Genomic DNA, 23,006 nt, shown 5'->3' with positions numbered 1-23,006 from the left:
TGCCCAACCTCAGGCTCCTGCAGGAGCAGACAGGACACGCCACTGGGAGAAATCGTTTATTGGAAGCACTGGGTAGGGGAAAATCGGACCTGCTGGTTTCCTGGGCTGGGGATGGACCTGGCACCGAGGCGAGGGGCGGGAGCCCACCACCACCCACAGAGGCGCACGGCTGGGGGGGCCCTGCCTGGGATCAGGCTGCTGCAGGGACAGGGTACATGTGTCCTCCCCGGTCAGCGCAGGGCACGCGGCAGGCTGGGGGAGGCCACGCGGAAGCAGCGGTACCCCTCCAGCGCGGCGGGGAGCAGCAGCAGGCCGCTCAGGGGGTCCCTGCAGCAGCGCCCCATGGCCTCCTTGTAGCTCAGCCGCTCCTTGGAGATGGGGTCGGTCAGATCTTTCTCGTAGCTGGACTCGTCCTGCAGGAGCCGGGCCAGCTCCTCGCTGATCATCCCGCAGAGCACGGCCTGCGGGACGGGGATGCGGCCCGTCCTCTTGGGGTCGATGAGGCCCCCCGTCAGGTGCTGCACCTGCAGGTGGGGGAGCACGCTCTCCTGGGGCACCCAGCCTTTCTGCACGGCCTCGCCCACCGACAGACGCTTCTTGGAGACGGGGTCCTCGATGCCCGTGAAGGCCTTCTGGGCGTTGAGCAGCCGCTGCGTGGCCGTGGTCTCGATCAGCCCCCTCTCCACCGCCTTGTGCACAGAGTAGCGCTCGCGGCTCAGCAGGTCCACGATGCCCCCCGTGGCCGCCTGGGCCTCCAGCAGCTTCTGCCCAGTGATGGGGTCCAGCATGTTCTTGGCCACGGCCGTCTTGATGCTGCACTTGTTGTCCGTGGTGGTGTCGTAGACCCCGGCGATGGGGAAGCTGTCGTCGGCGAGCCCGAAAGAGAAGCCGGGGGAGGCGAGCGGGGACTTGGAGATGATGGAGCCGATGGAGAGCGAGGAGCAGGGCTTGGTCTCGCCGGCCACGAGCAGGGCGAACTCGGAGATGGGGAGGCGGCCGTCGCGGTACAGGTGGAACTCCTCCTTGGAGATGCGCCGGCAGCGCAGGGCGGCCTCGATGGAGTACTGCTTCCCGCTCTTGCGGTCGCGCAGCACAGACTCCTCCCCGCAGGGGCCCGAGGTGGTGACCTCCTCCCAGTCACACTCGAGCTCCTGCAGCTGCAGGTACTGGCCGCGGTCGATGACGCCCCTCTTGTAGGCCTCGTACGGGGACATGTCGGCGCCCGTCTCCGGCTCCAAGATGCAGATCCTGGTGGAGAGGTTGGTCTCGCGCGTCTGGGTCTCCTGGCTGAGTTCCTCGCGGCTCACCCTGGCCTGCAAGTCGCGGAGGGTCCTCTCCTTCTCGTGGAGCTGGTCTTTCTGCCGCAGGATGGCTGCCTCGAGCTGCGAGAGCTCCCGGCCCCGCTGGGCCGCCTGCTGCCGCTCGCTCTCCGCCTTCTCGCTCTCCGTCTTCACCTCCTCCTGCAGCCGCAGCGCCTGCTGCTCCAGCTCTCGCAGCTGCTGCCGCAGCCGCCCGCACTCCTGGCTCGCCTGCTCCCGGGCCTCCTGCAGCTCGGCCTCCTCCCGCGACCAGGACCGCCCCAGCGCCTCGGCCCCGTCGATGCGCTCCCGCAGGCGCCGCGCCTCCTCCTCCTGGGCCTGGCGGGCCGAGCGCGCCCTGCTGAGCGCCTCCCAGACACGCGCCCGCTCGCCCTCCAGCGCCTGGTCCTTCTCCACCCTGATCACCTCCTTGTAGATGGTCTTCTCCTGCGACTTGGCCGTCCGCAGGACGTCGATGCGGACCTGCAGGCCCTGCGACTCCCGGCGCAGCTCGGCCGCCCGGGCCTGCTCGCGCTGCAGGTCCCGGCGCAGGGCTTCGGCCGACTTCTCCACCTCCGGGTCCTTCTCCAGCTTCACCAGCTCCTCCGTGATGATCCTCTCCGGCCCGGCGCGAGGCCGCTGCTCCAGCTCCTGGACGCGCAGGGTCAGCCTGCGCAGCTCCCGCTCCACGGCCAGCTTCTTGCCGCGGTCCTCCCCGAAGCTCAGCATCCCTTCCTGCTCCTCCACGGCGGCCCGCAGCTGCTGCACCTCGCGCTCCAGCTGCCGCCGCCGGCCCGCCTCCTCGTCCAGGCTGCGGCTCAGCCGGCTGTGGTCCTGGCGCAGCCGCGGGTCCCTCTGCGCCACCACCACCTCCCGCACCACCAGCTTCTCCTCCGGCCGCCGCCTCTGCAGCAGCAGGTACTTGCTCTGCAGCTCGTGGAGCGCGTCCTCGGCGGCCCGGCGCTTCTGGGCCGCCTCCCGCAGCTCCTGGCGGAGCCGCCCGGCCTCCTTCTCCAGGACCGGGTCCTTCTCGTGCCGCACCACCTCCTTGGTCACCGTCTTGGTCTCCACCTTGGCCCGCTCGCGCCTCCAGGCGTCGCGCTCGCCCTGCAGCCGGATGAGCTGCTCCTGGGCGCGCCCGTTGGCGTTCACCAGCTCGTTGAGCTGCTCCTTGAGCCGGTCGACCTCGCGCAGCACCTCGGGGTTCTTCTCGTGCCTCACCACCTCCTGGGTCACCTCCCGGAACTCCACCGCGGGCTTCTGGGCCCGCAGGACGGCCAGCTCCGGCAGCAGCCGCCCCACCTCCTCCTCCACGCGGCTCCTCCGGCCCGCCGCCTCCTGCAGCTGGGCCCGGAGCCGCGTGATCTCCTGCTCGGTCTCCGGGTCCACGCGGAGGATCTCGTGCACGCGCTCCTGGAGCTGCACCTGGGGCTTCTGCGCCGCGGCCGCGCTGTGCCGGCCCCGCAGCTCCTGCAGCTCCCGGGCCAGCGCCGCGTTCCTGCTCCTCTCCTCCTGCAGGAGGCTCCGGAGCCGGGAGGACTCCTCGAGCAGCCCCGGGTCCTGCTCCACCGTCTTCACCTCCTTCACGATGACCTTGGGCTCCACCGCGCCGATGGCCCGCTCCAGGTCGGCGATGCGGGCCCGCAGCCCCGCCGCGGCCTCCTCGGCGCCCTTCCTGCGCGCGGCCTCCTCCTGGACCTGCCGCCTCAGGGCCCCGGCCGCCTGCGCCATTTCCGGGTCCCTCTCCACCTTGACCACTTCCTTCACCACCACCGTCTCCTTCACGGCGGCCTCCCGCCGCTCCAGGGCCAGCAGCTCCTCCTTCAGCGCGGCCAGCCGGGCGCCCACGACGCCGCTCTCCTCCTGCACCTGCTGGATCTCGACGCCCAGCTGGGCTGCCTGGCCGTCCAGGCTGGGGTCCCGCTCGACGCGGGTGACCTCCTTGGTCAGCAGATGGGGCTGCCTGGCCTTCCTCTCGCTCTGCAGCCGGGCGAGCGTCTGCGCCGCGGCCTCCAGCTCTGCCTGCAGGCCGGCCCGCCTCCTGCCCTCCTCCTCCACCTGGGCCTGCACCCTGGCCAGGCTGCTCTCCAGCTGCGGGTCCCGGTAGAACTCCACCACCTCCCTCTCCTCCAGCCTCTCCACGGGCGGCTGGGTCCGCAGCCGCAGCAGCTGCGCCCGCTGCTCCTCCAGCTCGCGCTGCACCCGGGCCACCCGCTGCCTTTCCTCCTGCAGCTGCGACCTCAGCGTCTCCGACTCCCTCCCGGCCTGAGCCGGGCTTGCCTGCGTGGCCTCGCTGAGCTCCTTCTGCAGAGCGAGAGGGAGAAGGCTTAGCTCCGGGGGCAGGGGGAGGGAGGATAGGGCTCCCTCAGTCTACGCCCCGCCCTGACATCAGGGGCCCCTGCCTGCTTCCCGAGACCCCCGGGGGTCCCTGGAGGTGGAGCTGAAGACCTGAGACGCGTGGACGCGGGATTCTGAGAAACCCAGCCAGTGGTACTATGTTAGGCGGCCGTCAGGCCAAGTTGCATTCAGAGGTGTGAACTGAGGGGGCTCTGCCTTCTGAAACAACTCCCTTTCCTCCGCCACCCAGAAACGGGGCCGTCCTCCCCTGGGGGGGGGGTGTGTGCTAGAGTACGGCTGGGCTTAGGGAAGCCACCGAGTCACCAGCAGCCACTGCGAGGGACAGAGCCCCAGGTGGCCTGGCCCCAGGGTGGAGCCTCGGGGGGGGGGGGTTGTCTGCTGTCTGGGCTTGCAGGGCCTGTCCCCCTGCCCAGTGGCTAAGCCGTGACCACTCCGGACCCACCCTGGGGCAACTGCAGCCTGTGACACCTGCTGGGGGGAGAACGGGCGAGAGGCGGGTGGGGGGGGAGGGGGGACCCTCGCCCAGCCGGCGCGGGCGGCGTCTCTACCTTCTCCAGCATCTTTCTAGCAAACTCCAGCTGCTGCAGCTGCTGCTGCTGTGCGGCTGCAGCCTCGGTGTAGGCCTTGGCCAGGTCCTTCTCCTGAGAGGGCAGAGGGGGGGCGGAGGCGGGGTCAGCGCCGGCCTCAGGGCAGCAGCCCTGGCGGAGGGACGGGCCCCGCCTCACCTGGGCCTGGACGCTGTCCTGCAGGGGCGCCACTCGGGGCTTCTTGGGGGCCGACGCTGCCAGGGAGGGCTCCAGGGAGCAGCGGTAGGTGTCTGCCTGCAGCTGATAGTCCTGAACAGGGGAGAGAAACCGGCCGCAGGCAGGGGGGTTCACTGGGCCGGGGGAGGTGGGGCTGGGAGCGCGAGGCGGGCGCTGGAGAAAGAGACACGGGCAGTGAAACCGCTTACCTGGAGAGCCGCCTGCAGGTCCTGGGCGAGGCGGGACACTGTGGCGCTGTCCTGCTGCCGGCCCTGGATCTCCTGCACCAGCCTCTGGCGGGGAGCGAGCGCGGGTCAGAGAGCTCACGCAACACCCCGCGCCTGCCTCTCCCACCCACACCCGCTGGGGGCCGCACCCCCGCCCCGGTCCATTGCTGGGGCAGAGCGGGGCCCTGACAGGGCTGAGGAAGGGGGTGCAGCAGTGGCCAGCAGCCCCAGGACCTCGCCTGAGCCTGCATCCCACTGCACACCTGGGAGCAGACACCCAGGTCAGACAAGGGCTCGCGGCCTCAGAGCCCCTTCGAGCCTTGGCCACTAGGGGGCGACATTGGTGCAGGCAGCTGTCCCTGGGGAGGGAGGCCGGGGGGTAAGGGGTGTGGACCTGGCCCCAGCTCCGGGCACCTGTCGCCATGGTGACCCCCGCCCGCCCTCACCTTCTGCGCTTGCAGCTTGTAGGCGATCTGGCTGGGTCCGTCGTCCGGTCGCACCTGGGTCTGGGGCAGGTGCTCCAGCCAGGAGCGCAGGCTGTCCCTGCAGTTCTTGAACCGCTGGTAGATGAGGCCGGTGTCCTGCACCACCTTCTCCCTGCGGGGAGGCCGGGCCCAGAGCAGAGTGACAGCCGCCCTCTGGGGACAGGTGTGCAGAGCCTGGGGGAGGCTGGGGGCTGCCTCGTCCCTGGGTAGCTCGGGAGGCCTGAGCCACCCTCCTCACCCTGTGCTGGCTGGGGTTCAGAAGTGGACAACAGGCTGGCACTGTGGAAGAGCGGGTAAAGCCACCGCTTGCAGTGCCAGCCTCCCACAGGGGTGCTGGTTCAAGTCCCTGCTGCTCCACTTCCGATCTAGCTGGCCTGGGAGGGCAGTGGAAGATGGCCCAAGTCCTTGGGCCCCTGCAGCCACGTGGGAGACCTGGAAGAAGCTCCTGGCTCCCGGCTTCGGATCAGCCCAGCTCCAGCTGTTGCGGCCATTTGGGGAGTGAACCAGTGGATGGAAGACCTCTCCCCCTCTACCTGTGCCTCTGTCTCTCTCTAACTTTGCCTTTCAAATAAATAAATCTTAAAAAAAAAAGTGGATGACAGCTGAGTGCTGTTATCACCCCAATTTAGAGGGGCTGGAACCGAGTCTCAGAGAGGTGAAGCCACCAGGCCAGGGTCACACAGCCCGGGTCCCACGGGCCCCCGGGGCCCAGCCGCTCACCGCAGGTCCAGCTGGTCCCCCACGGCGTGGTAGCGGTCGGTGAGCACCCGCACCTGGCGCTGCTGGCGCGGCAGGTCTTGGCAGAACTCCTGGAAGTTGTTCTGCAGGGCGCTGCACGCGTGCTCCGTGGCCTGGAGCTCCCGGTGCAGGCCCAGCACGCAGGCCTGCTGCTCCAGCAGTGCCCTCCGCTGGCGCTGGGGGGCGGGGAGAGCGTCAGGACGCCATGTGCCGCCAGGTTCCCAGGGACGCCCGCCCGCCCGCGTGGAGCCCCAGCCCGGCCGCTCCTCCTCACCTGCAGCTCCACAGCCCTCTCCTGCAGCGCCCCGGGGTCCCCGGAGAGGGGGGTCTCCTGCACCAGAGCCAACTCGAAGCCCTGGATGACCTTGTTCGCGTCCCGGATCTGCCGTTCCAGGCCCAGGGCAGCCTTGGCTCTGCCGCAGAGGAGGGAAGGGTCAGCCGGCCCCTCGGCCGCTGCCCACCGCCCACCGCCCACCGCCCACGCAGCCGCCCTGTGGCCAAGCACTCACTTGTCCCCGTACAGGTGGCACAGCACCTGCACGTCACTGTACTTGTTCTTGACGCTGTTGAGGGCCACGGGCAGCTGCAGGGCGGCGGGGCCCACGGGCTGGGCCCTCAGCAACTCCTCGCACTGCAGCTGGGCCGCCTCCTTCTCGGCTCCCAGGCCCTGCAGGCGCTGGGCTGTGCCCTGGGGAGGGGCCCAGTCAGGGATCTCCGGGTGGAGCGTGGGGGTCCCTGCCAGTCCCTGCATGCTGATCTGGGGCAGGCCGACCTCTGGGACCCCCGGTCTCCTCATCTACACATGACTGACGGGCGGAGGCCGGGCCCCTGGGCTCAGGCGCTCAGCTCAGTCGCTGCCTTGCTCCCTGCGCTGTCACTCACGGGTGCCCGGCTTGGAGCACTCGGGGTCACGTCGGTGCCCGCTCGCCAGGCTCTGCCCTACCCGGCTTCTCACCACGCCGTGGCAGCTGCTGCGAGCCTATCTGGGCATGGCTGTCACCACTCTGGGGAGCCAGGGAGCTGCTAGGGTCGGCCGAGGCTCTGCTGGGACCACCGCCTGGCACGGAGCGTCTGTCCCCTCCCTTCCACGGGTGTGCTGGCCACCAGGCCCCTGAGGCACACCGGGCCCCCGCGGAGCAGCCGCCTCCTAACACCCCTCCTGCGGGCTGCCCAAGAATGTGGACAGCGTGGTTCGAGTGCTTGAGGACCAAACACAAACGGTGTTATTTGAACAGAAACCGGTTTGGAAACCACAGTGCCCCTCGAGTGGGGAAGGGCGGCTTTGGCCGGTGGCACGTTCGGGGCGTTGGGTTCCCATGCAGAGAGCGGGCAATGCTGCAGCCTCCCCTCCCCCTCCTCCCTGCCCTAGTGATGCCCCACTGCTCTCCCGCGGCTGCCTGCACACCGGCATCACCACCCACATCCGCAGCTCCACCCCCTTGCACCTGAAGCCACGGCCCACATCTGCAGCTCCACCCCCTTGCACCTGAAGCCACGGCCCACAGAGGTCAAGGGACTTGCCCGAGGGCACGGAGCCGTCAGTGGGAGCCAGGAGGGCACCCTCTTGCCTCAGCCCTGGACGCCCACTCCCCTCCTGCACCTCGGGCCCAGCAGCTGCTCTGCTCTTGCCTGCCCCTAAAGTGTGTGCCCCTGGGGGTAGGGGTGGCCACGCCCGCCCTGCTGCCCCTGCCCGCGCGCTCACCCACCTCGTGACTGTGGATGCGGCCCTCTAGGTCCTCCAGCGGGGCAGTGCGGCTCAGCGGGGCCCGGGCCCAGGCCAGCACCTGCCTCTCCGTCTCTCCCAGGTCCGTGTCCAGCTGGGTCATCCGTGTCAGGAGCTTCTGGGCCTGTGGGTCAGCTGGGGCCGAGCCACCTGGAGCTGAGGGCAGAGGTGCTGGTGAGGGCCCAGGGTGGGCCACAGAGCGTCCTGGGGTGGGGGTGGGGCTGGGAGGGGGATGGGCAGCCTGGACATGGAATCCCCAGAGCAGGTGTGCCGAACCCATCCCCTGCCCACACAGCCCCCAGAAGTGCCTGAAGTAGGGCCCTGTCCCCTTTCTCCCAGCAACCCTCCCCCGCCAGGCAGCCCGGGTACCCTGCTGGCCAGGCCGCGGGGGCTCCTCAGCGCTGGACTTCAAGTCGCTCTGGACTGCGGCCAACTTCTGCTTCAGGGTCTGCAGCTCCGAGGCCAGGCTGCGACAGGAGGGGATCAGAGAGCGCGGGGCCCCCTCGCTGTCCCTCCCCAGCCCTGGGGGTCGCTGCCCCAAGAGACCGCAGCATTTGGCCCAGGGGCTGGGGGCACCGGCCTTGGACGCCACCGGGCCCACTCTGCCTCTGGAGGACACCTGGGCAGACCCACCTGGAGGCCCTGGCCACAGCTTCAGGGTCCGGCGCTGGGATGCAGAAGCAGGCGGCGGGCGCGCTCTTGATCTCCCCACCAGGGCCCCGCACGACCCAGGTGTGCGGGTCGGTGTTGTCCATCAGCGTGTACTGTTCCCCGCGTTGCAGCTGCACCTGCAGGGCCAGGGCCAGGGGCTGGCGAGAAGGCCGAGGCCAGGACGGGGTAGGGAAGGGAGGTGCTGGGGTGGGGGGTGGGGGGACAGGGGCAGGTCAGAGGTACGACGGGGTGGGGCAGGGGCTGGGTGGGGGCAGGGACGGGGCGGGCCTGGGCTGGATGGGCGGAGCTTGTACTTCTCCTGAGTCCCAGTCACAGATGCTGTCCACGTGCAGGGTCTGCTGGGGCGGGCTCCTGCGCTGTGGCAGGGGGGCCACCTCCTGGCACTTCTTCTGCAGCTCCCCAATGGTCCTCTCCGCCACAGCCAGCTGCTTCTCCTCCGCCTGCCGGGGCCCAGGCAGCGGGGGCTCTGGCTGGCATCACCGCAGCCCAGCCGCCACTCACCACCCCCAGGGGCTGGGCTTGGTCAAGGCCAGGTTGTGGGGCAGCGAAGTAAAGGTGGCCCCTCCCCGCAGGCCCGGGGCCCTGGGATCTGCTGGTTGGAGTGAGGGGTTGCCCAGCCCCACCCAGGCCTCCGAGTGGGAGCTGGAGGGTCTCAGAGCCCCACCAGGCTGCACCTGACACGTTGTGAATGAGGGTCAGAGCATGGAGCCTTGCAGGGTTCAGGCCAGCCCTCTCCTGCCCCCTCGTGGGGATTTGGGCGGGGCCTTGGGGCTGTCTCACCTCCAGCTGTCGCAGCAGTTCTGTGGGGGCGCCAAGGGGGTCCCCAGGGGCTGGCCTGTACTTGGTGTCCAAGTTGGAGTTGAGCTTCTCCAGGGTCTGGCTGACCGAGTCGGCCTCTTCCTGGAACTGAGACCACGGGTGGTTGAGGGCAGAGGCCAGGGCCACCTGCAGCCCACTGACCCTGCAAACCTGTACCAGGTAAATGCAAGCCAGCTACGGCCGCCCGGGCAGCGCGGCTTTTTAAACTGGAGAACCTTGCAAAGGAGGCACCTTTGGTTCATCAGACTTCAGTTTTTCAGTGTGTCGTAAAACGCCTGGTGCCCCACCCGCCATGTAGGGCCCCGTCGCCGGCCTCCCTCCAGGGCCTGGGCTGTTCTTGCTGGGATGGGCGGTGGCTGGACTGCACCTGACCCAGCCGCAGAGAAGCTGGGAGAGCGCTTTACGAAAACACCCCGTGGTTGGACGGTATTCCAGAATTATTCTCAGTGGGTGTGAAAATGACACAGTGGGATCTATGGGGAAAATGCCCTTAAGCAAAAAAGTAAGTTTTTACTCTTTAAAAGCGTATGAAGGGGCAGCTAAGCCCCCGCCCGCAGTGCCAGCATCCCATAGGGGCACTGGTTCGAGTCCTGGCAGCTCCTCTTCCAATCCAGCTCTCTGCTATGGCCTGGGAAAGCAGTAGAAGATGGCCCAAGTGTTTGGGCCCCTGTACCCGTGTAGGAGACCCGGAAGAAGCTCTTGGCTCCTGGTTTCGGATCCACCCAGCTCTAGCTGTTGTGGCCAACTGGGGAGTGAACCAGTGGATGGGAGACCTCTCTCTCTGTCTTTCCCTCTCTGTGTCTATAACTCTGCCTCTTCAATAAATTAATTAATTAAAAAAAAGCATATGAAACGGGGCCTGGTGCCGCGCCGTAGCAGGTTGAGCCGCCAGCTGCTGACATCCCACACGAGTGCTGGTTCAAGACCCGGCTGCTCCACTTCCAATCCAGCTCCGTGGAGTTTCAGGCTGCAGGCTTCTGCCGCATGGCCCAGCCCTGGCTGCTGCAGCCATTTGAGGAGGGAAGATCTCTTGCTCGCTCTCTGTACCTCTGCCTTTCAAATAAATAAATCTTAGAATAATAACAACAGAACGAAACATTCTGGGTGGAAACTTAAAAAAAGAGCCCGGTGTGCGTGTGCGTGTTTCCGCTTGGGCAGCATGGTCCTCGGGAGCCGTGTAGACGCCGTCCCTGAACCCGCCCCCTCCGGCGGCCGTTTACCCGCGTGTACTGAGCAGGGTGCTTCAGGTCTGTGGGGAAATGGTGTGCAAAGCTCAGTCGATTTTTGTGCAAATATAAAACAGAAGCACGGGCGGTGCGTGGGATCCACACCATTTCCCGCGAACGTGCCCGAGACCCCTTGCGGGTAAGCCCGCGCCTTCTGCACAGGAAGCGTTCTTTCCACTTTCAGGAGTCAGCTTTTACCACCACCACCCCGCTGGCGGGGGCCGGCCTCCTGCGCGCCCACCGGGCCCTGGTTTCCCAGGGGCCTGGGCTCACCCGGCGCCCGGGGGGTGGGTAGCCCTGGTTTCCCAGGGGCCTGGGCTCATCCAACGCCCTTGGGTCGGGGTGGGGGGTCCCTAGTTTCCCAGGGGCCTGGGCTCATCCGGCACCCTCGGGTGGGGGTGGGGGGTGTCCCTGGTTTCCCAGGCCTGGGCTCACCTGGCGCCCGGGAGGGGGGGCCCTGGTTTCCCAGGCCCGGCTCATCCGGCGCCCTTGGGTGGGGGTGGGGGGTCCCTGGTTTCCCAGGCCCCCTCGGTGTGTGTGTGTGTGGGGGTCCCTGGTTTCCCAGGCCCCCTCGGGTAGGGGGGTCCCTGGTTTCCCAGGCCCCCTCGGGTAGGGGGATCCCTGGTTTCCCAGGCCCCCTCGGGTGGGGGGTGTCCCTGGTTTCCCAGGCGCCCTCGGGTGGGGGTTCCCAGGCCCGCTCACCCGGCGCCCGGGGGGGGGGTCCCTGGTTTCCCATCCCCGCTCACCAGGCACCCTCGGTGTGTGTAGGGGGGGGTCCCTGGTTTCCCAGGCCCGCTCACCCGGCGCCCGGGGGGGTGGTGTCCCTGGTTTCTCAGGCGACCTCGGGTGGGGGTCCCTGGTTCCCCAGGCCCCCTCGGTGGGGGAGGTCCCTGGTTCCCAGGCCCGCTCACCCGGCGCCCTCGGGTGGGGGTTCCCAGGCCCGCTTATCCGGCGCCCGGGGGGGGTGGTGTCCCTGGTTTCCCAGGCCCCCTCGATGGGGGTGGTGTCCCTGGTTCCCCAGGCCCCCTCGGTGGGGGAGGTCCCTGGTTCCCCAGGCGCCCTCGGTGGGGGGGTCCCTGGTTCCCAGGCGCCCTCAGTGTGGGGGGGTCCCTGGTTCCCCAGGCGCCCTCGGTGGGGAGGTCCCTGGTTCCCAGGCCCCCTAGGTGTGTGTGTGTGGGGGGTCCCTGGTTCCCAGGCGCCCTCAGTGTGGGGGGGTCCCTGGTTCCCCAGGCCCCCTCGGTGGGGGGGTCCCTAGTTCCCAGGCCCGCTCACCCGGCGGTAGTCCTCGACGTGCTGCAGGTGGCTCTCCTGGGAGATGCACAGGTTCAGGAAGTTCCGCCACTCCGTCTTCAGGGCCTCCTGGTGGGCCTGGCACAACAGCATGGAGCCCTCGCTCTGCGTCCGTCCGGTGCACCTGCCCCGACCCCGCCCCTCGGGCAGCCCCGCGGTGGGCGGGGCCTGCGCACCTGGATGGGCCCCGCGGCCGGGTGCCCGAGCGCTGCCATGCGCTCTCCGTCGTCCTCCAGCTGGTTCACGTTCTGCTCCTGGCCCAGCAGCTCGTGCTGCTTGAAGTGCTGCGGGCGGGCAGCGTGCTGAGCGCCGGGCTGGCCCCGTGCGCCCACCCCAGCCCCACCCGGCTTCTCCCCCGCCCACCTCGTACTCCCGCCGCACGCCCGCCGGGTCAGCCATGAGGTCGCTCCAGTCCTGCTCCAGGATGCGGCGCTGCTGCTGCGCCAGGGCGCCCAGCTGCCGCGTGCAGCCCTGCAGGTGTGTGTACAGGCTGCCCAGGCTCTGCCCGCGCCACGAGGCCGCCTTCTGTGCTCCGGACCAGCGGCGGTGAGAGGTGGGGAGGGCGCAGGGGGTGGCCAGAGGCCATTAGGCCGCGCTCTGAAACCCTGGCCCCACAGGGGTTCGGGCCCGGCCATGCCCGCCCCCAGCCCCCCCTAGCACCCGCTCACCAGGAGGTCCCCGTATTGGCTCCGGATGGTGCCGGCGTCCTGCCTCCAGCAAGGGGGGAAAACAGGCCGGTGAGGGAGAGGGCACTGTAAGATCCAGGCCGACCCCTCCCCCAGCCCTCCCCAGACAGAGGGCGGAGGCTGGGGCAGGGCAGGGCCAGGGCAGGGCTCACCCACCGGGCCCGCGAGGCTCCGCAGCTGCTGCCCGTAGGCCTCGATCTCCCGCTGCAGAATGTTGTGTTCGGCCACCTGCTGCTCCAGCTCCGCCATGCCCGGCCCGTACCGGCCGTCGCAGACCTGCTTCTGCAGGAGAGCCGGCCCTCAGGTCGGCCCCAGGGACGTGACGTGCGCCGGGCCAGCCGGGCAGCCCCAGGGACGTGACGTGCGCCGGGCCAGCCGGGCAGCCCCAGTGACGTGCACTGGGCCAGCCGGGCAGCCCCAGGGACGTGCACTGGGCCAGCCGGGCAGCTCTAGGGACGCGCACTGGGCCAGCCGGGCAGCCCCGGGTGGCTGCTGCTCCCCAGAGGGCCCCCGCTGGTTTCCAGGACTTGGTGCTGCACCGTGAGAAGCCTCCCCTCTTAGCCCTGCCTGGCCTATGGCCCGCAGCCTCTGTGCCTGCTGCCTGGGCAGCGACAGCCGAACGCCGGGGCCCTCAGCACACCCCCCAGGCCCAGGCCCTCACCGATGCCCTCCGTAGTGAGCACAACTCCGCAGCCGGTGCTCCGGGGACAGCGGCCGTGCCCACTTGCCCAGAAAACCCCTCTCCCTGTGGCATCCCGGGAGCCCTCCCACCTCTGGGACCGCGCCATGCGCCTCCTCCTCCAGGATGGCTTCCCTGCCTGCCCTGTCTGCCTCGGCTGCCCCCTTTGCGCCGCCAGCCAGCTGTGCGTTGCCCGAGCTGCTCGGGGGCGTCTCAGACGCTGGGGAGCCCCTCACCTGCTTCTGCTCCAGCACGCGTGCCCAGTCCACCCTGGGCCCCACGCTGGGCGGCAGCACCATCTTCTCGTACAGGGCGCGGTACTCGGCACACTCCTGGGTCACCCGCTCGTGCAGCTGCTTGATGCTGCCAAGGAGGCCGCAGTCAGGCCGGGCCTGGTCTCCCCCGGGGCCCAGCGCTCCCCGCCGGGAGCCGTGCGCCCACTCACTCCTTCTCGATCTCCTCGGCCTGCGGGTGCTTGAGCCGCCGGGCCTTGTCCACGTCCAGGAAGAGGTCCTTGAGCAGCACCTCGGCCTCCTTCAGGCTGCGGCCCGTCTCCTGCTGGTGCTGCAGGGTCCGGTTCTGCTGGCCGTTCAGCCGGTCCTGTGGGCGGGCGGTGGCAGGAGCCTCGTGGGAGCCCCGCTCCCTACCCCCAGGCCTTGCTGGCTCCAGCTCGGACCCCGGATGTCCTGGCCGACCCCAGGGCTCACGTAAGCAGAGAACCTGGCTCATGGCATCCCCGGGGCAGGCGACAAGGACAGCAGGGGAGCCTGGGCCCCTCCGGGGAGCTCGCCGTGTACGTGGGGAGGGGGCAGTGAGGACAGGGGTCTGTCCACCTGCAGCGTGACGGCCACTGCTGCCCGGGCCTCACCTGCTGCAGCTTTTTCTGCGTCTCCAGGATGTCCCTCTCCACCTGGTCGGCGTTGGCTTGCATGCGGGAGATGAGCAGGGCCAGTTCCTGGGTGGCGGCCCTGGCGGGGGTGGGGATGGACAGTGGCATATGGAAAGGCCCCTCTGTGCCCCCCTGCCATGGGGGGCCATCCCCTGCCCCCCCACAGCCTGGGGACGCTGAGATACTCAGTGTGGGGGGGTAGCGCCAGCTCCTGCGAGAGGGTCCCAGGCAGGTGTGGCTCTGCACAGCAGGTGCACCCCGGGCCCTCCAGCCTCGGCCGTCTCTCTGGGCAGCCAGTGCCTGACCAGGCCCAGCCGTCTGCCCTGGTGGGTCAGGGCCCGGGAGCAGCAGCGTGTCCCCCACCCCAGCTTCCCACTGCTCAGCCTGCAGGGGCTCTGCCAGTGTCCGGCTTCAGCAGGCACCTGGAGGGGCGGGGGGCGCCGAGAGCTGGCCGGGGAGCCCCAGGGTTCTCCAGATTCAGGCTTCAGAGCCCGGACTGGAATGTGGCTTACTGTGGGCCCACAGGGTGAGCCTGTGCTTTGCACCCCAGGCAGTGTAGAGCGCCTGCTGTGTGCACTCACTCACTCTCTAGGAGTCAGACCTAAATATGTGCAGGCCTAGCGCTGAAGACGCCTGCGTCCCACCCTGGACGCCTGGGTCTGCGTCCCGGCTCTGCTCCCTGTTCCAGCTTCCTGCACCCTGGGAGGCGGCCGGTGACGGTTCTGGTCGCCGGGTCCCTGGCACGCGTGTGGGAGACCTGGAGGGAGTTTCCAGCCCTGGCCAGGGGCTGCCGCAGGCATTTGGGAAGTGAACCAGCAGAGAGAGAGAGGGAGAGCGAGCGAGCGAGCAAGAGACAGTGCGTTCCCTCTCTGCATCTCAAATGAAATAGAATAAAATAGAAGTGGGCAGAGTGGTCCCCGGGGTCACAGTCCTGGAGAAGGGGACGCCTTCACCGAGATGGACCTTAACCTGGAGCCAAAGGAGCTCCGTGGCCGAGACAACCTGGGCTTGCTTCCTTCTCCAGTGCGCCCGCTGTGTGGCCTTGGGCAAGTGACTCAGCCTCTCTGTGCCCCAGCTGCCTTGCTTGTGGAGGGCTGTGGAGTGCACTGGAAGAACTCTCCCACCTGGCGCACTCAGTGCAGAGCCCGCCTCGGGACGGTGAGGTTCTCTTCCACGGCCCTGTCGGGGCTGCCCCCTGCCTCCAGCAGTCCTGACGCACAGTAGGTGCTCAGCCAACATGGCTGGACGACTGGACTGCACAAGAGGGGAAGGGGGGCCCTCCAGGGGCTGCAGCCCTGTGGGCGGGGCCTCGCCCGGCGAGGACCTCACTGCCCCGGAGCTGCCTGCAGAGGGCGCTGTGGCCTCCCGGGAGGGCTGCTTCCCCCAGGAGCCGCCCACGGCAGCCGGCTGGGCTCAGGCGCCCAGGGAGGACACGGGGCTTAAGTACCGTTCCTCCCACCCGCTCAGATGCCCGGATCCCTCTCAGGGTGCTGGGCGCCCCCACCCTGCGCCAGCCTATCTCTGCTCTTGTCTCCACCCCTGGGACCCAGGCGGGCTGCCACCCGCACGTGCAGAGATGGTGGTCGGTGAGCAGGAAGAATGTGGCCGGGCCTGGCCGAGGTGGGTGACCCCCGGGAGGCACAGCTCCCCCTCCCCAGCACCCACAGGAAAACTCTGGAGCAAAACCTTAAGGCTCAGGATGAGAACGCTGGGCAGGGCAGCGGCTCGGGCGGGAGGCCGGGAGGCGGCACGGCCCCTCCCTGCACCCAGGCCTCCCCCGCACCCCCGCTTGGTTCTTCTGCCCACTCTGTGCCCAGGGCCCCAGGGACATCTAGCCACGCGGAAAGTTGCAGGCAGGGCCCAGAGAGGAGCCGGCTCCCCTGTCTCCCAGCCTCCCTGCGCCCCGCTCCTCAATCCTAGGGCCCCCCAAGCCATCCTGGTCCCCACCAGTGCTGGGGCTTGCCAGCTCTCCCCCGGGGCTCCTCAGGCAGGAGACCGTCCACCCCTGGGCTCTTGGACCTCAGGACACCAAACAGCAGCCCTGGGCTGGTCCTGGGCTGCCAGCTGCCAGGTGGCTGGAGCCCTTGAGGCCGGTTCCACTGGACCCAGCTCCCCGTCCCGCGCCCCTGCTCACCTGCTGTGTTTACTGGGGGAGCCCTTGGCTGGGGAGCCCTTGGGGGACCCCTTCCCATGGGCGCCTTTGCTCAGCCCCTTAAACATGGTGCAGAGATGGGTGGCGGCTCAGGCTGGGCTCGGCCGGCGGGCGGTGGGCGTGCGTCCTCGCTGGTTGTGCACTCGGGCTCTGGGGAGCTGGGGCGGGCGGGCACCCGGGAAGGCAGTTTCTGGAGGCCCCTCCCCGCAGGTGCGGCCGTGAGCGGCTGCGCCCAGGGCCGCTGCGCATGCACCGCGCTGGGCCGCACTCGGCCCGCTCCTGCACAACCAGTCTGGGAGGAAAGGGCACAGCCCGGAGGCGGGGCGCCCAGCCTGCCCGACTCCCACAGGGGTTTGGACTTGTTACACCCACACGCCCAGAGGGAGCGCGGCAGCCGTCACACCCGGATGGGGAGACAGCCGGGGCCGGGCGGCGGGGACCAGAGTCGGACCACGCATGCACGCACAGGCTCAGGGAGCGCAGCTCAGCCCGGGGCCCCAGCCCGGGGCTCGGGGTTAGTAAACACGTCCAGCCTGCACGGAGAGGCCCCGCTATCAGGCAGGCTCCCACCCACGGCTCATGCCTGCCAGGAGAGGTGGGGCCGCCCTGCCCACCAAGGCCTGGCTCTCTGCCCCCGACATCACCCTGACATCAGCCGTCCCGTGGCCCCTTGTGTGTCCTTGGCTCGGAGCCTGATGCAGCAGCACGTGCTTCACCAGGATGCCCAAAAGACCCTCGGGCCAGGACGCACGCCGGACGCACTCCCCCAGGTGCCCCCGGCCCTGCCTTCCCAGGGCCGCTGAGCCTTCTGGGAACCCCGGCCCTGCCTTCCCAGGGCCGCTGAGCCTTCTGGGAACCCCGGCTCCGCTACTGATCCGGCTCCCTGCTGACCAGCCCGGGAGGCAGCAGAGGACTGGCCAAGCGCTTGGCTCCTCCCCCCAAGTGTGAGACCCGGATGGAGCTTCTGGCTCCCGGCTTCAGCCTGGCCCAGCCCTGGCCATCGTGGTCATTTGGGGAGTGAACCAGCAGATGGAAGATTTCGGTCTCCTTCGATCACTCTGCTTTTCAGATAAATAAAATCTTTACAAGAAAGTTTGGGTGGCCGCCAGTTTAATGGTGCACTCAGGGTCAGGGTGCTATAGCCTCTGTCTACGGTGGCCCCTGGGGCGGGCAAGAAGGTGGTGGGTGCCCCCAGCCCCACCTTCCCAGGTACGCATTTCCCTGCCCAGCTCGAGGGCCCCTCGTGCGCAGTCCTAGTGCAGGCAGGGCCGGAGGGGGCACGGGGAAGGGGCAGGCACTGCGTGGGGGGGCACCCCCACAGGAGACAGCCGTCCCAGCAGACTGGGGGACTGAGCCGGCCAAGTGCCCAGTGGGACAGAAAGGCCCGAGTCCCTTCTGGCTGCATCTCAAGGACAAGCCCCCCAGCTCGGCCCTGGAAGGGGACCCAGGAGTGCCCTGTTCCTAGAGGAGGAGGGGCTGGCAGTGGCACTGGGGGCGGCCACGGAAGCCCAGAGAGGACAGCGGTGACCAGCTGACAAGGTGGTCCCCAGCGTCCCCGGCTCCACGCTGGGTGTGAGCTGTCGCTGGAGAGGCCGCCCGGCTGCCCCAGCCCCTCTCCCCACTTTGCTCCTGGTGACGTTCCCTCCACCACTAGCGCTCTTGGAAGTCTCCAACACCTTAAACGCCTTGGTTAGGGGGCTGCGGGGTCCGGGCCGGCCCTCCCACCAGCCTCTTTTAGAGCCCACACACCCTTGACGTAGGGCCCTTCTGGGGAGGCGGCGGCCAGGGGAGGTGGGGCCGGGGGAGCGGCCAGGAGAGGCTCTGGGGAGCCGGAGCCGGCCGGCGGGGCGGGGTGGGGCAGCAGGCGCGGCCCAGGTCTGCAGCGGCCTCTCCCGCCCACACGGAGGCTGAGCTGATTCACTGCAGAACGAGAGGGACTTCCTGGCCCGCGCTGGGCCGAGGGCAGGACCCCAGGCCCTGGGGTGGGGCGGCGACCCCAGCCCCCAGGAATGAAACCTGGAGGAAGGAGAGGCAAGGCTGCGATTTTATTTGGAAGCGCCCCCTCCCCCAGCTGTGGTCGCCGACCCCAGTGGCCACAAGTCCTGCTGTGTGCGGCTCTTGGGCATTTGAAGGGGCCCGGCCCAAGCTGAGATGGGCTGTGTGGCTAGAATTCACACCGACTTCCTGTGGAGAAGGGACATCACGTGTGCTTCGTATCCTGTGCTGATGTGACCGCTCGACGGGGTTAAGCGCAATGTGTGTGTGTAATCCACCTCCCGCCATTTGCCAGTTGTGGTGTGGGTCTAGGACACAGTTATGGGCGCCGTCTGCGGCTCACCGTGGACGCCCATCGGCAGTCCTGGCCTGAAGCTGGACGGGGGCCTTGACCTTCAGCCTCTGCAGGCTTCAACCTTTTAAAAAGGTTTATTAATTTGAAAGAGTAGCAGAGAGAGGGAGAGGCAGAGAAGAGATTTTCTGTCTGCTGGTGAACTCTCCGAATGCGGGCAACAGCTGGGGCTGGGCCAAGTAAGAGCCAGGAGCCAGGGACTGGCGACATCCATCGCGATCCCCATCCCCTGCCCCCTGGTCAAGGGCCTGCTTTCTTTTTTTTTTTTTTTTTTTTTTTTTTTTTTTTTTTTTGACAGGCAGAGTGGACAGTGAGAGAGAGAGACAGAGAGAGAAAGGTCTTCCTTTGCCGTTGGTTCACCCTCCAATGGCCGCCGCTGCAGCCGGCGCACCGCGCTGATCCTGGCAGGAGCCAGGAGCCAGGTGCTTTTCCTGGTCTCCCATGGGGTGCAGGGCCCAAGCACCTGGGCCATCCTCCACTGCACTCCCTGGCCATAGCAGAGAGCTGGCCTGGAAGAGGGGCAACCGGGACAGAATCCGGCGCCCCAACCGGGACTAGAACCCGGTGTGCCGGCGCCGCAAGGTGGAGGATTAGCCTATTGAGCCACGGCGCCGGCTAAGGGCCTGCTTTCTTGCCCAAGACCCCAGTGAGCCCTCCCCCTCCCCTGGCCCTGGCTTCCTGCTTGACAGCAAACGATCCCGGGCGAGGCTGGCGTCTGGTGGCAGTGGAGCAGGTTAGGCCGCTGCTTGCAACGCTGCCATCCCACAGGGGCACCGCTTTGAGTCCTGGCTGCTACGCTTCCGGTCCAGCTTTCCTAACGCACCTGGGAAGGCGGCAGAAGACAGCCCAAGTCCTGGGCCCCTGCCGCCAGTGCGGGAGACCAGGATGGGGTTCCTGGCTCCTGGCTTCAGCCTGGCTCAGCGCTGGCTGTTACAGCCATCTGGGGTGTGAACCAGTGGACGGAAGCTCTCTCCCCCCAACCCTCTTAATCTTCCAGAAATATCAATCAATCAGCCTCAAATAAACATAAATAAATAAAATGACCCCCAGGGCCCCGCCCAGTCCTGTGCTCGGGCAGCTTTCAGCGGCAGCTCGCTTGTCCCCGCAGCCTGGAGCTCCAGGCTGTGTCGGTGGTCACTGCTCAGGGCCGAGAGGTGATCGGGCTGCAATGGTGTAGCTCCCAAGGCTGAGGCTGCCGCGCACGCACACAGCCAGGCCCTCACGTGGTGACACCAGCAGCCAGGCCACAGCACAGCGTGGGAAGTGTGCCTGGGCCTGGGCCCTCCAGTGCCCCTTTCTCCTCCGGCCGGGCGGTGGGGGGACTCCTGCAGGGAGGAAGTCCTTCTCCCCGCTCGGGCAGATGGTGGCCTTTGGTCCTCCGCCTCGGGAGGCGCAAGCTGCCTGCCTCCCGCGTGCTGGCCGAGGACGACAGGCTGTGCCAACGCAGGAAATGGCCTTGTTTGTCCAAGGGCTCTGCTGCCAGACCCTTGGACTGACGCTGAACCACGGCCGCTCTCCCTTACGCTGTCTCTGCCCGCTGAGGCTGGGGCCGGGGGAGGGGCGAGGTAAAGGGCCACAGGTGCAGCCGTGGGGGTGGAGGCCATGGGCGGGGCCTTCCGGGGGAGGCTCTGGGCCGGGAAGCTGCCCCCTGAGAGACAGAGTTCCGCCCAGAGCGAGGTGAAGCCGACCCGGCCCGCCTGACTGGGCCAGCGCGGGAGGAGGGGGGTAGGCGACTGTTTTTGGGGCCTCCCACATGGAGGGTCCGGAAGCAGCCATCAGAGCAAACCCCAAACACAGCCAACCCTGCCTGTGTCGGAGAGCAGGCTTCCCGCCCTGGACGGCTGGGCACGGGCGGCTGCGGGGCCTCCCTGCCGCCTCTGACAGACCTCGGCTGCCAGGTGTGCGGGCCTGTGGCGTTCAGGTCCACGAACGGGGATGTGGCAGCGGCCGGAGTCCTGCAGGCCGCGCTCGGGCAGCAGGGATGGGTGACACCCGGCCCCACCGCCAGACTGAAAAGCAGGAAGTTTCATGAGACAGACACAAAAACGCAATCCCTAACCTGCGTCTCTAGCCAGCAAGGTGGAAAGCCGGGACTGAACTGCCAAGTTCACCAGGCCACACCTGAGACGGCTCTGGGAGAGGGAGGAGGCGGGCCCTGCGTGTGCTGTCCACCCAGGGCCTGGCGGCCCACTCACCTGGCACCTAGGCCCGCCTTCCCACAGGCACCTGCTCGCAGGGAGCAAACGCCCGTGGCTTCTTCCTCCTGAGAAGACCCAGGACACTCCCGGCCGCTCAGGCTCACGCAGGGCCACACACCAATCGGCCTCGGGCGGGACCCGTGCACCTGAGACCTGGGCTCCCGCCCTTGCTACTGCCGCTCTTCCTGGGCCGTGTGGATGTCACAGGCTCCGCCATTCCACAGGGGGAGCCTGGCTAGCGCCCGTCGGGTGCCTGCGGAGTGTGGCTCCCCTCTGGCTGGGGAGGACCCGTTCAACCCGAGACGGCCAGAGAACGCAAGGCCGCAGTTCCCGGGGTGAGCAAAACCACGGTGGAGAGACAACTCCCGTCCCCAGCCGAGGCCACGCCACCACGCAGCGGGGACTGCTGGCGAGGGGAAGGGGACCCTGCCTGCCTCAGAATCCCACCTACACAGTGAGCACCAAGGGATCAGGCTACGCCCCAGCAGCTGGGAGGGGTCCCACAGGGGTCCCCATCGGTAGTCAGTCACTGGGAGGGGTCCCACAGGGGTCCCCATCGGTAGTCAGCCACTCTTCACCACTTGGCTGTTTTCTGTAACTTGCACCAAACGTCACCTCCCGCTGACAAGAGCCCGCGCCTGTGCCAGCGGTGCCTCCAACAGCTGCAGTCGGTCTACACGGCGCTCTCCACGCTGCTGGGGCCTCTCCCAGCTCCGCCTCTGGCACTCACCTAACCTAAGACCAGAGGCTGGATCCTTCCAGCTCGCGTGGCCGGGACGCAGGCGGCTGGCGGTTTATTCTGTTTTGCAACACTGATCCATTTTACAGCTAAATCTGGTTTCCATCTCCCCTGTAGCAACAAACGTCTCTGGGGGGAAAAAAGAAACAAAGCTCGAACCAACACATATTTTTGCTATCTTTGGATATCTCCCTAGAACTCCTGAGTGTTCCAAGGATTTCAGGGCTACAGACAGCAACGTGCTGTTCAGAAATCTCGGGTCAGCTTTGTGTGTAATGAACGAGCCTAGGCGGTGACAGCAAGAGGCGGGGGCCGTGGCCCAGGGCCGATGCGGGCACAGCGCCACCACAGGCTGTCCCCTCCAGGCCGTGGCGCAGGGTCAGGTTTCCCCCAGATGGGAACCAGGCTCTGGGTGCTGCATCTCAAACAGGAATCCTAGGATTCTCGATTTGGTGAAATCAGGAGACAGGGAGGGAGGGGCCGGAGCCAGGAGACCGAGCACCCCCCCTCCCAAATACAGCCACGGGGCCCGTGAGTGCCTGGGGTGGAGGCCATCAAATCCCCAAGGGGGAAAATGGCACGTGGCCACCGGACCTCAGGAGGTTTCAGGAGACCGCACGCAGCTTCTCCCGGCCGTTGGAGGACAGAACACTCCCAGGGGTCCCAGCCCGCTGACGGCACCGGAGCCACCCTGGAGGAGGCAGCAGGCCAAAACAGGAAGAGACCCATGGGTTCAGGGCCACCACCCAGCAGTGTGCAGGCTTCGGGGGCAACAAGGGCCTGGCTTGGAACCCGAGTCCATCAGAGGCAGCGCTGCCGCCCTGGGCTGAGAAAGGACTCCTGCCTTTGTCCAGGGCTGCGTGGTGCAGCCACGAGTGAGCCAACGGGCGGCCTCAGCCCGCCGGGTCTGTCTTCGCAGGCAAACGTGCACTCTGTACTGAACCTAGGGCCGGCCTCCTCCGCTTACGGCCTCCCTGGCTGACACCAGTGCAGGCTGCCCACAGCACCGGCACGGACACTGGGGGAGGGAGTTCCGAGGAAGCAGGGGAGAAGCGCCGACAGCCTGCGGGGGGCGGGGGGACAAGGAGCTAGAACCACGGCGCGGCTCGGTCCCGGCACAAGGTGGGCTGGAGGCTGCCGGCTCAGTCAAGCCCTGAAGCGGGCCTCTTGGAGGTGGAAGACGGCCAGGCTCGGGCCTGCAGCTGAGGCCGGGACTGTGCAGCTTCCCGTGGAGGCAGACCGCCAGGCTGAACCACGTGAGGCTCTCACTCGGCTTCCCGTGGCTCTGCAGAGGTCCCATCGCACGGTGCCTCGACGCCCGCCTCGTCTTCCCACAGTCCTTCAGCGGGCTCCCACGGCTGGCGGGCACACGGCAGGCAGGCCGCGCCGAGCTGGGATCCCACCTCCAAACCACGCTCCCGGATCTCTGGCCACGCGGCCTCTCTCCAGCCCCTGGCCCGCCCCGCCTCCGAGCCGACGTGTCTCGTGGTGGATCTCCTTCCCGCGGGCACGGCGACTTGGCGGTGTTGGCTGCGTCGCAGGGCTACGTCTCTTCCAGCCCTTGCTTCCTGACGTTGTTCTGGGACTCGATCCCTGATGCTGAGACGGGAATTTACAGAAAGGTGACTCGGGAAAACAAGCAGAGGGCAAGGGAGGAGGCTGGACCGCGATAGCGTCTCCAAATTACAGGCTGGGAACCGTCCAGACAGCGCATCTGCTTCTGGCATCAGCCGCGCC

The 23,006-nt window shown here is 68.0% G+C and overlaps 1 protein-coding gene across 1 annotated transcript; it reads right to left on the bottom strand.

Moving 5' to 3' along the window:
• Window positions 1-43: 43 nt before the first annotated feature.
• On the bottom strand, window positions 44-16,232 carry EVPL (envoplakin). The gene is made up of 22 exons (XM_051838343.2): window positions 15,968-16,232; window positions 13,813-13,912; window positions 13,390-13,544; window positions 13,181-13,307; window positions 12,422-12,547; window positions 12,248-12,286; window positions 11,943-12,104; window positions 11,756-11,863; window positions 11,562-11,657; window positions 9,025-9,150; window positions 8,538-8,684; window positions 8,206-8,360; window positions 7,942-8,039; window positions 7,556-7,728; window positions 6,359-6,537; window positions 6,124-6,262; window positions 5,832-6,025; window positions 5,073-5,223; window positions 4,609-4,692; window positions 4,382-4,492; window positions 4,205-4,297; window positions 44-3,602 (listed from the first exon to the last, which is right to left on the bottom strand). Exons 1-22 carry the CDS (start codon window positions 16,051-16,053, stop codon window positions 231-233), a joined length of 6,021 nt encoding a protein of 2,006 aa, XP_051694303.2. The 5' UTR covers window positions 16,054-16,232; the 3' UTR covers window positions 44-230.
• Between the last annotated feature and the right edge of the window lie 6,774 nt (window positions 16,233-23,006).

This window comes from Oryctolagus cuniculus, chromosome 17 (genome assembly GCF_964237555.1).
Source record: "Oryctolagus cuniculus chromosome 17, mOryCun1.1, whole genome shotgun sequence".
Lineage (NCBI taxonomy): Eukaryota > Metazoa > Chordata > Mammalia > Lagomorpha > Leporidae > Oryctolagus > Oryctolagus cuniculus.
This window is presented reverse-complemented; position numbering and strand designations above follow the sequence as displayed.